This window comes from Carassius auratus, chromosome 32, assembly GCF_003368295.1.
Source record: "Carassius auratus strain Wakin chromosome 32, ASM336829v1, whole genome shotgun sequence".
NCBI classification, from domain to species: domain Eukaryota; kingdom Metazoa; phylum Chordata; class Actinopteri; order Cypriniformes; family Cyprinidae; genus Carassius; species Carassius auratus.
The window spans coordinates 10,739,275-10,753,457 of record NC_039274.1 but is presented as its reverse complement, the minus strand read 5'-3'; the positions used below and the strand labels follow the sequence as shown (position 1 = coordinate 10,753,457).

General features: G+C 35.3%; 2 protein-coding genes across 3 annotated transcripts in view; one reads left to right on the top strand and one right to left on the bottom strand.

Moving 5' to 3' along the window:
* Nucleotides 1-6,639, bottom strand: part of LOC113051594 (disintegrin and metalloproteinase domain-containing protein 33-like) — a 94,166-nt gene extending 87,527 nt beyond the window's left edge. The window contains exon 1 of the mRNA XM_026215486.1: nucleotides 6,278-6,639. Coding sequence (XP_026071271.1) covers nucleotides 6,278-6,401 — 124 coding nt within the window. The 5' untranslated portion in view covers nucleotides 6,402-6,639. The remainder of the gene's footprint in view (nucleotides 1-6,277) is intronic.
* On the top strand, nucleotides 4,632-14,077 carry LOC113051595 (RWD domain-containing protein 4). Of its 2 annotated transcripts, none has more exons than XM_026215488.1 (8): nucleotides 4,632-4,803; nucleotides 10,420-10,500; nucleotides 10,725-10,834; nucleotides 11,149-11,299; nucleotides 12,328-12,439; nucleotides 12,531-12,580; nucleotides 12,742-12,744; nucleotides 13,507-14,077. In XM_026215488.1, exons 1-8 carry the CDS (start codon nucleotides 4,792-4,794, stop codon nucleotides 13,537-13,539), a joined length of 552 nt encoding a protein of 183 aa, XP_026071273.1. In that variant the 5' UTR covers nucleotides 4,632-4,791; the 3' UTR covers nucleotides 13,540-14,077. The 2 variants fall into 2 exon arrangements, with proteins under 2 accessions (XP_026071273.1, XP_026071272.1); XM_026215487.1 differs by lacking the exon at nucleotides 4,632-4,803 and adding an exon at nucleotides 9,967-10,139.
* Nucleotides 14,078-14,183: the final 106 nt, after the last annotated feature.

The window sequence follows — 14,183 nt, the reverse complement described above, 5'->3', positions numbered from 1 at the left end:
AGCCTGCCGGCCGTTCCTGCGCTGAAGTCAGGCCGCTCCGGTGGTTCCATTGTCAAGCCCGCTGGTCGGTTCACTTTCAAGCCCTCAGCTGACATCACGGAGGAATCAAAGGAGGGAGTGACTGTTGGCTCGAGCCCATGAATCTGTTCCAGTGTCAGCTCCAGCCTTTGAATCTGCTGCAGAAAGGGATCCAGTTCCCACTTTCAGCTCTAAGAGAGCTCCATTCCCCACGTCCAGCCCAGTGAGGGCCAGTTTTCCCAGATCCTGCCCACGGATGGCCTCAGAAGCTGATATTCTCCCTAAGGTATTTTTTAGGGGTTACATGGATCTATTCGTAAAGGTCTCCTCAACTGTCTGCTTTACCATGGCTTCCTCGATTGTCTGCTCCACCATGGCCCCCTGAGTTCATTACTCCGCCATGGCCCCCTGTGTGCCTGTTCTGCCGTGGCTTCCTAGACTACCTGCACCGCAATGGGTCCCAGAACAGGTACCGCTCAGGAGGCCTGCTGTCCCATGTAAGCCTGTCCTGAGGGGCTTCCAAATTGCCCACCCCCACTCCCCATTAGAAGTTGTGTGTTGCGACGTGCCTTTGGGGAGGGGGAGTAATGGTATGCCCATGGACTGTGTGTTTGTTTACCTCCACCATGTGCTTCCGCCCTCATGTCTGATTGTGAAATTGATTCCAGGTGCTTGTAGGTTAATTTACTCTTTTGGTTCCCCATTTAATCCCTGTGTTTTTTCTGAGAGTCCTGCGTGCTGTCTAAATGTCATTCACCATGCTATGTGTGCATTCCTTCCTTGTGAGTTAACAAAGACTGTTCATGGTGATATTATCTGTACGCTCCATGCTCCTTGTTCCTGCACAGTAGACCCCTACTGTGCATTATGAGGATTTTTGGACGATAAAAATGTCTCCACGATCTGCTTTTGAAGAAATATTGTAGTATCGTGCTACAGCGCACATACTATCAGCTGCAGTTCTGGTGCCTTCGTCATACACTGAACAATGCTACTTGCATTCACAGCAGTGTTAACTCAGCGGTAGAGTTACTCTCTCATTATCTGCTTGTGTTTTTAAATGTTTCATTCGCACGCTGGTCTGACCTGTGCTTTTTCTGAGTGCCACATACTGTACACCCAAAGCACGCGCTAAAGCCTGTCAAAAAGTGCTAGATTATAGAACTAAATTATCTTTTGCGCTAATACTGTCAAAACACACAAGGTTTACATGTAGACTCAAGTCGGTTATGTCTAAATTGAAAGTTAACAGTTGAGAGAAAAATTTATACGTGTCTGTATATTAGATGTGTGCAGGTCTTAAAGGTCTACTGTCATTGCTGTCAAGTGATATATCACCCTAAAATTTCACTTCTGTCATTATTTACTCACTGTCGCATTGTCCCAAACCTGTATTAATATTAGAAGATATTTTGAAGAATGTGGGTAAACAAACAGTTGTTGGTCCACAATGAATTTGATGGTATCAAAAAATACTATGGAAGTCACTGTGGACCAGCAACTGTTTGTTTTTCATGACAGGCATCAACACACAATATCAAGATTTTAGTAAATAAAACGTTATGCTTGCGATTAATTGGCCAGACCAATATGTCAGTCTATCACAACAGCTGTCTGACTGTATGGAATTCCACACATCGTCTGTTTGATTGATCAATCTATAGACTATTGCTGAGAGACAGAAAAAAAAACTCAATATCTGATTTACAAGAAGAATCTGCAAATTCGAAAGTCCAAAACACTCTTAAAGATGCTGTATGGTGTAGATGACGGACTACGATTGTGTGTGAGATAAGCCGTCACAGGATTGAATGTTGCTTCTGTGTGGGGGATATCTTCTCTGAATTGTGCCTGGTGCATACGCATGTGAGAGGAGACAGAAAGAAAGAGAGTTAAGAGCGGTTTGAATGGAACTGTTTCTATCACTGTTTCCAGGATGCTGTTTTAAACCAAATGCAATCACAAAGTGCTGCAGGGACTGGGCGTCTTCAGTGACAGCTCTAAACAACAGGCAAACTCCTCCCTTACCTTACAACTAACAGCACTGCTATGTTCCCCATCTCTGTCTACAGCTTTTTGTCTCCCTGATTCACTCTCTGATTACCTTTTTCTTTTCGTCTCTCTTTTATCTCTCTCTCTCTCTCACACACACATACACACACACACAAACACACACTCATTCTCTCTCGCTCATAGCAACTAAGAATGTCAAGTTATAATGCAGTCTGACTCATACAGCCTTCAATAATTTTTTATCCAAATGCCACAAGCGTTACTTGTGTAGGAGTGCACTAAAGTACCTTCGCACTTCAAACTGTTCTGAGATACACTGATTTACATTAAGTCTTCATCAAAGAAGTTTATGCCACTCTATAGTTGATGCACAATGGACACACAAAGCACAAGTCCTATTTGAAATGCTAACAACGTGTGCACTCTTGTAAAAGAAGTGCAATTTAGCACTTTTAAAAAGACACTTATGTAACATTGCATACTATTTACAATTAAATGAAAATGTATTATAGTTTAAATTTATATTAAATGCAATTATTTTGAGTACACTACAAGTACATATTCAATACTATTAAGCACACTTCTTTTTTTTTTTCAAGGGCTTGATGCATTAAAACCTAAAAATACACAGAATTTGAAATCTATGCTGTATTTAAAAAATAAAATAAAACAGGGGATTTATAAAAACATACAGCGGGACAACGGCTTGAGAAGAGATAGCATTATAATAAGATTCCATGCCACAAAAGTCGCTTTCACAAGGAAAAACAACCATTATCTATTGTGTGAGCCAATTTATGAAAGTCATTATCTTGATAGAAAAACTGAAGTCCAGGGACTAATGGAACATTCCAGGAACAAGAGGCTTTTTAGACATACTGATGAAACCCAAAGTCATCCATCTTTATTCTCATCGCATAAACATAAGGCGTATAAATGAATAATGGTGATATAACTAACCCATGCAGCTGTGGCGAGCACAAAGTGCTGTGAGAAGACCACTGCATAAAGACTGCCTTATTTATACCTCCTGTGCTATTATGTGCATATTTCAAAAAATTCTACAATGCATGAACCCGGGCCTTCCTTGAGGAGAATAATTTTTTCCAATTTCATACAACACGCAGGCTGGTCCCCAGTTGAACAGGACTATTTACAGACTTACTATTGAATTACAATACTGCCGATGTTCATATTCTTTTTTTCTCAACAATTTTCAGCAATTAATTCAGCATGAGCAGCTTAAAGTACAGACCCATTTCAAACTTCACTGTATTGGAATATGTTACACAAGAAAGTCTTTTGTCTATAAAAAAAAAAAAATGTAATTCCTCGTTACTTGCCCTTTTTTATTATTTGTGAAAATTACTAGCAATTTGAGTATTTTTTTTCTTCTTCTTCAGTGTAGTTTTGAGTATTCGACCTGTTATGAGTTGACAATGTGACACTGACTCTGATGAATTATTATTATTATTTTTTTATTTTTTTTTGTAATTGAAAGTGAGTTAATTCATTTATGTGAGAACTAAACTCGTCAATTTATAATAAATATTTGACACAGCATGAGTATATGAATCACAGGTAAGAAAAAAAATATTTTTGAATAAGCCGGATATTGCACCCAAATAGATGAATAAAGTTTTATGCTTAGCATAAAAGTAATCCTCAAGTCCTCCAAGGCCAGCTTTACTATGGTCGATATTTGTTTTGAGATGAAAGATGGCATCAATTAACAACTTGCATTGTGTGAAATGAAAAAGTGTAAGAGAGAGAGAAAGAAAGACTGCAGAGATACAATAGACACTATTACATAAGAAATCAATTGTCCAGATGAGTGGTCAGTCATTGCACAAAAATATGTAACTTTCAAGTTTTGTTTTTTTTTTACAAAGCTTTTGTGTTATATTCTATATCACCTGACACAAAAAAAATAAACTTTTGGAGCCATTTGTCCCCATTTGTCCTTTGTCCCATTATTCCCAGTATAAGAATCAGTACTTAGAATGTTTTTGCTATTGAAAACTGTATAGGAAGTGAAGTCATTTTAATATTTGCTTTCTAAATTAGGATTTAATTTCTTGGATTTATTTGCATTTGAAATCGATATTGGTCTTTTCCTCATTACATATGCAAATGAAGCACAAAACCTGCACTGATTACAATCAACAATATTTCCTTTAGGAAATGCAAACCTATATATATATATATATATATATATATATATATATATATATATATATATATATATATATATATATATATATATATATATATATATAATGTCACAAGACTTTCAGTTAAAGTAGAAATAACAATAGGGTAGCTTTGTGATTTGATTAAAATCCACATGTAGTATAAACAAACCATAAGTATATTTTACATCAACTTCTCAGCTCAGGAGGATATTTGCTCTTGCTAATAGCTCTTGCCTACCGTAGATAATATCACTAGCCTTTTTATAAATGCATTAAAGGTCTGTCAAGCAATTATGAAGACTGAAGCTCAGCGTAGATCCCAGAGTCCCCGGTCAAATCTCAGAGAGATGTTGCAACTTCTCCAAACACGCAGAACACGCAGAGAGCTCGTGTCGTTTCTGTTGGAACATGACTGAACCTGATATCATGAGACCAACAGCCTGTTTGAGTTTCTTTAATACAAATAGTGTTTAAATGACAGAGTAGAATATACTGATGGAGAAAACTTACTCTTTCATTTCTTGCTCAGAGAGCGTCTGGTGTGCTGATATTGGGAACTTCCTGAATGCTGGATAAAGTAGGTTAACCTGATAATGTTGTCGTTTATATAGTATTGACAGAAATGGATTTGCAGCATCAATAATAATTCGATAATAGTTTTAATGGAGTCCCGTCATTAAGGCTGACATCACATAATTGTTTTCACAAGTGAAAGATTGACTAATGTCAAAAGATCAGATTGATTTGTTATTTGCCCTTTAGTGGTTTGGTTGCAGTCTTCTAAACAATCCGGGTTATTTACCTGGTTAATTTACAGTGACAATTAATTCTGAACAAGGAATACTTGGGTAAAAAAGACATAGGCCTAGGCTATAAAAAATTAATCTGAAATATTCTCTTAAGAGTTTGTTTACACATACTTTATAATTATTTAAGATATAAGATAAGATATATTAAATTAAAGTTCTACAATCAAAGAACGTTGTAAAAAAATGTCTTGAAAAAAGTTTATCTAGTCGTTCTGTGAACAACCTCTGTAGCCTATACTGTGATCTAGTATCACTACTGTATTATGTTGTAGTTGCTACAACATATCACCATAACAGTTTCTAGATTAAATAAGTAATCACTCCAAATCATTCAAGTGTTTTGGATTCACTAGAAGAATCCGCTGATAGAAGTCAATCACGCAGTTTTTGTCGTTCACGATGTTTTTGGTTAACTAAAAATCCCTTTTGATTCGCGATGTTTGTTTCTGATTTAGTAGAAAATAACCGACTAATGTAAGTCATTAATTTGTCATTCTGACTAGTAGGCGACCGGTTGCGCTGTACGATTTGAAGAACTGGCTCACAAGAGTCGCTTATTTGGGAACCTGATTACACTATTCGCGATTGATTGTTTTTGATTCACCAAAACGATTAATTCATGCGTGAATCTTCTTACTACAAGATGTGGACTTAGTATTAGTAGCCTACTGGATACAGTGCTGCATAGTAGAGCATAAAAAGGCTAAGTTACTAGCAGAATATTTTACTTCGGATGCATGTTCCAGAACCATCAAAGGAATTTAAGTCATTAAAAATCATTCGTTCCTGTGCTTTAAAATAAAACAATCCTTAGACCTACTCTTAAATGCCTCAGTCGTTCAGCTTCAACTGTTTGATAGAATATGCTAAACGAGCTTATTTGTCAGATTTTCCTCCAACTCTTGCAATTTCCATCGAGATCAATATAAAGCTGCAACCATGTCCTGAAGCTTGTATCAGCAGCATTCATGTAAACAATCAACTGAGAATAAAGTGGTCTGCATTAGTCAACGTGGGCATATCGCCATCCTTATATGGAAGATAGCTAAATCACTGATAAATTACTGCTCAGAAGCATTTGTTTACACACTAACCTAACATTTGTTTACTAACCCAGCCTCTTTTCGGAGTTCTTTAAATACGTTTTCCACGCAAGAAAACTTCTTCACGGATGCGCGCAACTGGTTGATAAAAGAGAACAAACTTTCCAAGTAGGTTCTGTGTAAGAAGGCGCTGTCTTACCTTCCTTCCGATGATTTCCGCTTACAGTTTCCAGTAAACCGTTAAAGAGAAAAAACGATAGCATTACAAGCACATATCGTCTGGATGAAATGTGTCCGTTTTTCTGTCTGTGTTTGGTATACATCCCTGTGGCGCTCGGTACCGTTCTTCGTCTCGCCTCGCCTCGCGCTGTATTCACTCGCCAGCGTGAGAGGAAACAAGAAGAAATAGATGGAATTGAGTCAGCTAAGCTCTGCCCTCTCGATTTGCGTGAGCCGCATGTTCGTTAAACTGTCCTACGAAGAGCGAGCAGACACAGAACACAACCAAGAAAGGAGGGAGGGTCAGAATTGATACTATTGGTTTGGGCACGTGAAAGCCCGCTCCCGACTCATTGATCACTGAATTCAGCAGCTGACCCCTGCTGAGAAAAATACAGGCTAAGCTGGTTTGCTGGTCTGAAATGGTCCCTCAGCGTGTCAGGCTTTAGACGGTTGGTTTTTATGACTGATGTATGGAAGTCCATTACCACCACATAGCCTAATTTTTTTTTTTTTTTTTTTTTTTTTGGGGGGGGGGGGGGTAAATTATAATTAAGACATAAATTACGAGATAGTAGGTCACAATAATAAGATAAAAAGTCTAAATTGTGACATTAAAAATCGCAAATTTATTTAAAAATAATTACAAGTTAAAAATCAGAATTCTGGCATAATATGTCATATTTGAGATAAAAAGTCAAATTTATGAGATACAATTCAATGTTTTTTATTTCATAATTATAACGTTTCATAATGTTGACTTTTATGTCAGAATTATGACTTAGTATATCAGTTTTGACTTTTTATTTCTTAATTATGATTCACCCACATGACATTTATTTATTTATTTATTTATTTTTTTTATGGCAGAATTGAGGAGGAAATCGGCCTCCATATATGAGACTCTTCTTGAATTCTGTGAATGATTCATACAATGTTTTTTTTTTTTTTTATGCTGGCAGGATGGCTGTGGGCCTGGGAAGAAAAAGCCCCACAATGAAACAATTGTTTCTGTGACTTTACCATTGCTCAGTCATCAGGAAATGTTATATCTGCTATTCAGATTTTAAACTTAGCAATACCTTCAAAATAAAGCATACAAATGGCTTACAGCATACATATAATAGGCCTCCTGCAACTTTGTACATCCTCACCATAAAAGAGACGGTGTAGAGCCAACCAGTCTTGTAATTCAGACTGTGGGAGTTAAAGCTTTGGCCAGCATCCTGCAGTTCTTTGCCTAAAGAAACATACAATAGTGTAATATATACTTTTGGCTCCATGCTCTGCCATGTAAGCTTTGGGAGTACAAAACAAGCCACAGAACTGAATCAAGTGTTTAGAGTGCTCAAAAGCAAATGTGTTTGTGGAGAGAGGTGTGCCATTAAATGGCTTCTTGCTTCCCCACATCACAAAGACTCTTTTGATCATAATACTATACATTTAATTGAGATGCAAGCAAAATTACTTAATACTTAATTCACAGGCTAATGTATTCTTCTAAAACATTATCAATGTTAAATGACTTTATGCTTAAGACAAGAAAAAATCTGCCAGTGAGTTAAGAAAAAATACATTCAATTTAAAAGGAAAACAAGTTTAATTTTCTTACCCCATTTGAAGACATTTTAAGCATAAAGCTGTAAAAGCATAAACTTTAAAGTCACTTAATTTTGATAAAACTTTTTGTGAAAATTTGCTTCTCACGTAATAAAATCTTGATTTAAGTATGTTTAGAAACTGGAAATCAAGACAATATTATATTATATTATATTATATTATATTTAGTGCAGTCAAACGATTAATCGCGATAAATCGCATCAAAAATAAAAGTTTTTTTTTTTTTTTTTAAATGTAATATATGTATGTGTGCTGTGTTTATTTATTATTTATCTAGAAATAAACACACATACAGTATATATTTTGAAAATATTTGCATGTATATACATTTATATATTTATATTTTTATATTTAATATTATATATAAATATATTGAATATATAAACACAAAATTTTTCTTAAATATATAAGTGCATGTGTTTACATAATAAAAATACATAATAAATATACACAGTACACACATATATTATATTATATTATATTATATTATATTATATTATATTATATTATATTATATTATATTATATTATATTATATTATATTATATTATATTATATTATATTATATTATATTATATTATGCTGGTTCAATGAACTCCCTGAAAACTTTGAGCAATAATATATCTTCTGGGGTCATGCATTGTACACAAGATACCTTAGCCCATGAGGCTATGATAAATATTGCATTTGCAGACAGATGATGTATGATTTATTTCTGACCCTGAGTTATGTGTTTCATAAACTCATTTTGGATGGCTTATTTAAGAAGAGTTTGTAGAGGTCTGGTGAAATAGATATGAAATTAGAACAGTAAATCTTCCCAACAGGTAATTTGGCTATCGGGCTGTCAGATGTGAGCTAGGTTATAATCGTCTGCCCCCGACTCTGTAGTGCACCTCAGCTCAGTCTTAAAGAGCAGGTGGGTTTGCTTAATGTTCAGAGAGGACTTTAATCATGACTCATTGAGGATATATTGTTGACCTGTAAACTGTAAATGAGTGCAAATAATCAACATTCATGTTGTTGTGAAGGCCCTTGCACAAAAAGTCTAAATGAGTTGTGTTGATTCGTGATTACTATGTAAATGTGACCTATTAAGTAAAAGTGTAAAATTATTATTTATTTTTTTTCTGATTAGATTATGTAAGCAGTGAAGCCACATTAATTAGAATGTAAATGGGAAATGATGAGCTACAAATAATGCATAATGTGAAAGTTTGAATAAATCATGATCTGAGTATATACTTAGTAGATACTTAAATTTTAAGTTATCATGATAATACCTGTTGTAAAAGGGATAGTTCACACACACACACACACACACACACACACATACACACACACACACACACACACACACACACATATACCTTCATGTTGTTCCAAACCTGTATGATATTCTGTCTTCTGCAGATCACAAAAAATATAAATATTTTTAAGAATGTTTATAATCAAAAAGTTTTGGTTATAGTTCACTTCCATTGTATGGACAAAACTAAAATTTTCTTTAATGTTCTACCGAAGAAGAAAAAAAAACATACAGTTCTGGACAGAACAGCATGAGAGTGAGTAAATTATGACAAAATATAAATGTTTTCTTTAAACTATTATAGGTTAACTCTCTCTCTCTCTCTCTCTCTCTCTCTCTCACACACACACACACTTTTCTAATTTGGTTGCGCAACTGCTACTGCAAAAAATTACTATTTAAGAGGGTTTTGAAACAACATACAAAAAGACCAGAAAAACACAAAACAAGCATCTGGACTCAAAACTTAATAGACTAGGCTATGTGTAAACCAGTAAGTAAACTAAAGTTAAAGGCTTATTAAAGAAATGTTTTTTAACTGGCCAGTGAAAGGTTTTAAAGAGAAGATGCATATTATCTTAGAATTTATAGTCTATATTTTCCCCCCTTTCTTTACAATCATACGCCGTTACAGCCAAGGCAATATTGATTTGCCTCCATCTGGTGTATATTAAGGGTCATTGCAGTTGCCGGTCGATTGCTGTACTCCAGTCCTGCAGGTGGCAGTAAGTGACTGCTTACTGTTAGATCACAAAAGCACAGCAGAGTTAGACTTGGGAATTCTTAAAGCATGTTGATATTATTTAGTGTTTAAACGCTAATTTGGTTACAGTCCGCTGGTACAACAGCGCTGTTTATGACTGGTTTAAAGTGTTGGATTGGTGAAAAACATGACAGCCAATGAAGACCAGGAGGTGAGAGAGATACAGCTAATGCTAACACACATGGGCTAAAGATGCCTGTTTAAATACAGTGCTGAGGTTTTATGAAGGCTGTCACGGTGTATTCTAATCTAATCACATACTGTGCTTAATGAACTTCGTGTTTATACCCACGTTTTGTTTTGAAATGTAACATTTAATACTATTCAAAAATTCCAGTTGTTGTATCATGGTACAGTAATGCAATTACTGTATAATACTGTATAATATACACCATGGTAGTGTTATGATAAACTGAAGTGTTTCTGTGCAGATGGAGTTGGAAGCTCTGCGCTCTATCTATGAAGGAGATGACTGCTTTAAAGAGCTCAGCCCTGTCTCTTTTCAGTTCAGGGTAAGAACTGATTCTCTGCTCAAATACTTGAGTGGTGTGACAAATGTATTAAAAACACCAAATACTGCTCACTTTGACTTACAGGACAGGTACTGTGATTATTTACATCACATATTCATATATTGTAGTATTCAGAAGAAACCGTATGTTGTGTCATCTCCAAACGTTTTTGGTAATGTCACGGTTTGTGTCAGAATGGTGTCTTTTCTATTGTTAATTTGTAGATAGGAGATCTTGATGACTCCAGATCCTTCCTGCTAGAAGTGTCCTGGGCAGAGAACTATCCTGAAACTGCCCCGCACATTTCATTAGATTCTTTTTTCAACAACAGAATGTAAGTTGTTCTCTGAATAATTGTGTTGGCTTTTAATTGTGGCTTTCTTGGCTGAAATGTTCTAACCTAATTTCTTAGATGTCCTTGACCTAGATTTTTAGCAGTAGGAATGTTATATTTTTAATATACACAATCGAAATCCACCGTATTTCCCCCATAAGAATGGGCGTGGCCATATGTAAATTTACTGGGTCGAAATTGAAAAACGCACTGACCCCAAACTTTTGAATAGTTGTGTCAGCTGTATTAGATTTATAGAATACTTTATGTCATTAGGTTTAACAGGATTAAAAAAATCAAGCATCTATTTTTAGATCCCTGGAGACAAAGCAGTACATTCTCTCGAAATTGAGTGAACAGGTAGAGACCAACCTGGGTACTGCCATGATGTACACGCTCTTTGAGTGGGCTAAAGAGAACCAGGAAACACTCATGGAAAACCACCAGCCTGTGACATCTGCTGTGGTCTGTATTCTTGAAGTGTTGGGCTGTCTGAATATATTGTGCAATCTCTGGACTACTGCTTTCTGATTTATTTGAGTTTATATCTTTATTAGGGCCGGGACTTTAACGCGTTAATTGAGATTAATTAATTACACAAAAAATAACGCGTTAACTAAGATTAATTAATTACACAAAAAAAAATTCCCGCATTTTTAATAACGTATTTTTGCACCGCGGAACGTTTCTCACTGGATGAGTTTTGGCCGACCGATTATACTGGAGCACCAACTAGCGTTCGCATATCACCGCAGCACATGATCGAACCTCAAGTATCACCTCAACTCAAAACATGTAGCAGCTAGCGTGGACTTTACACTTTATGTTGAACTATGTATTATTTTGTTGGTGCAACAGTTTATGTTGAACTCTTTATTGTTTTGGCCAAGGTTATTGAGAGTTGGACTTAGTATGTTATGGCCTCTGAAGCAACAGAGAGATTTTCTAATAGTCAGTGTTTCCAATGTTCTGAATGTAATTGACAGTATTGTGTATTACTTAAAAAACACTTTACAGAAGGTTCCAGCACCTATAAGCTTCCTGAATTTCTGAAATGTACTATTTCTAAATTGTTTCTAAATATGCTATTACTACACTTAATGACAAAAATTGCACTGGTCTGCTAGACTTGGTTGAACAAAAATAAACAATATTTTGTTGCTTAAGCTTATGTATTCAGTCATTGTTCAATGGTATACTATACATCCATGTGAAAAAAAAATACTGTTATTAGGTCAAATATTTATATGCGATTAAAATGCGATTAATTTCGATTAATTAATTACAAAGCCTCTAATTAATCAGATTAATTTTTTTAATCGAGTCCCGGCCCTAATCTTTATACAGTCACTTCACCTCAAAGAATACAGCAGCATATTTTTAACTGGTGAAGGTCTCGTGTAGCTCTGGAAACCACTTTTCGGCATTCAGATTGTTTGGAATGACCTTGTCACCCATCCTGTAAATAATGTAACGACTCTGTTGTTTCTCAGACCCTGATATCCAACAGCGATGTCATGAATAATTCCACCACTGCCAGTAAGAAGAAGGAGAAGAAAGAGCAACTAACCAAAGCACAGAAGAGGAAACTGATTGGAAGAACAGGTTAGTATCATTGGCAAAAAAGAAAAGAATAAAAGTCGGGCTTTGTTGTTTGAATGCACACTGATGTGAAACTGCTCTTTGCGATGAACAGATAATAAGGGTGAACTGCCAAGAGGTTGGGACTGGGTAGATGTTGTTAAGGTAAGCTAAATTGAAAAGATTTGCTGTAAATGTCATTTCACATGTAATAAGTGCACATTCTGGAATTTTCAGGGACTTGTTTTTTTATAATGTCTGTCTTTTTTTCTCTTTTGCATGGGGATCTCGTCCATACATTACCACCTTTTCTGTCCAACAAACAGCATGTAAGCAGTTTGTGTATAAAATATACATGTATTTAGTGCCCCACAAGAAGTATTTGCACTCTAAGGTCATTATTTTAAAGAAAACAATACAAGCATTTGACTGAAGTTTAAAATGTATGATTTTTACATAAGAAAATAACATGTTTTGGCATAGTTCATATGATGAAGTCCACCTGTGGTTACTCTGCTGTAGGACACCTTCGTGAACTTCATGTGAACTGATGTCATACATACACTGCAAATCAACATGGGAGGATTGGTTTTCAGTTTTTCCAAACATGCCTTGCATCGTTTAATCGCAGATGCTGCTTGATTTGATATTCTGTTATAATGACAAAAGAAGTTGGTATGACTAGAGTGTTAAATATTTTGGGGCCTCTATTTTGAATGCAATCTTAATGTAATAATATCAGTGAAATACTAGACTATAAACACTGTTTAAAGCCATTGCCATTGTACAACAGTGTCCCAAAGAAACTGAAACTACATTTTTAAAGAATTTACTACTTTTATTAAGCATGGTTGCATTCAGTTGGAGTAATTTACATTAAGAATTACAATAGAAAACAGTTGTTTATAATTGTATTCTCAATATTTTATTGTATTTTTGGTTAAACAAATGCAGCCTTGTTTTAGCATAAGATACTTTTTTTAGAAACATAAAAAATCCTTAATACCTCAAACCTTTGAACAGAAGAGAAGTGCAAGCTTACAATCTTTTTACATATTTCTTGTTTTCTTTTTTTCTTTCCTTTTATTTAGCTGAGCAAAACTGGAGGAAAATGTGAAGATTAAAGAAATGAGAAGAATCAATGGATTGAAATGTGTGGATGAAAAATTCTCTCTGGCCATGATTTCAATTCACTTGGAGCTGCCACATAGCTGATTTGACCCTGAGTGCAAGAAGCTCTGCCATTACAAAGACACATGTCCTCAGATCCACGCTAGTCTGTGCTAAATCAGCTGAGCCATACGTGAACATCATGAGGTGTGTGAGAAGAAAACAAACACAGGTTTAAATGTTTGTATTTTTGGATCTGGTAGAACAGTTGTGTGTGACTTAATAAACCTAACAGCAGTGTTATGTTTCATCTAGTGAAAATTCCTTTTACAAATTGTACAATGGGTAGTTTAAAGGTGCAATCCGATATGTGCTGTCAGGGGTTACTGTAATAAAACAAGTATTATTTCGCTGGTCATGTGATCTCTACATGGCAACCCTCATTAGGTCTCCCACTCAATGTCAAATTAAAACGGCTAAATAAATACTAATCAACGAATTAAGAATAAAAAGTAAAAAAAAAAAAAAAAAAAAAATTAAAGAGGAAAAAAAGTGGACTTTTAAGTTTTACAATTTGATGTTACAAGTGAAAGATATTTTATGTGTGTGTGTGTGTTCTTAAAGAAATAAAGTGTTTTAAAGCACAGTCCTTTGTAGA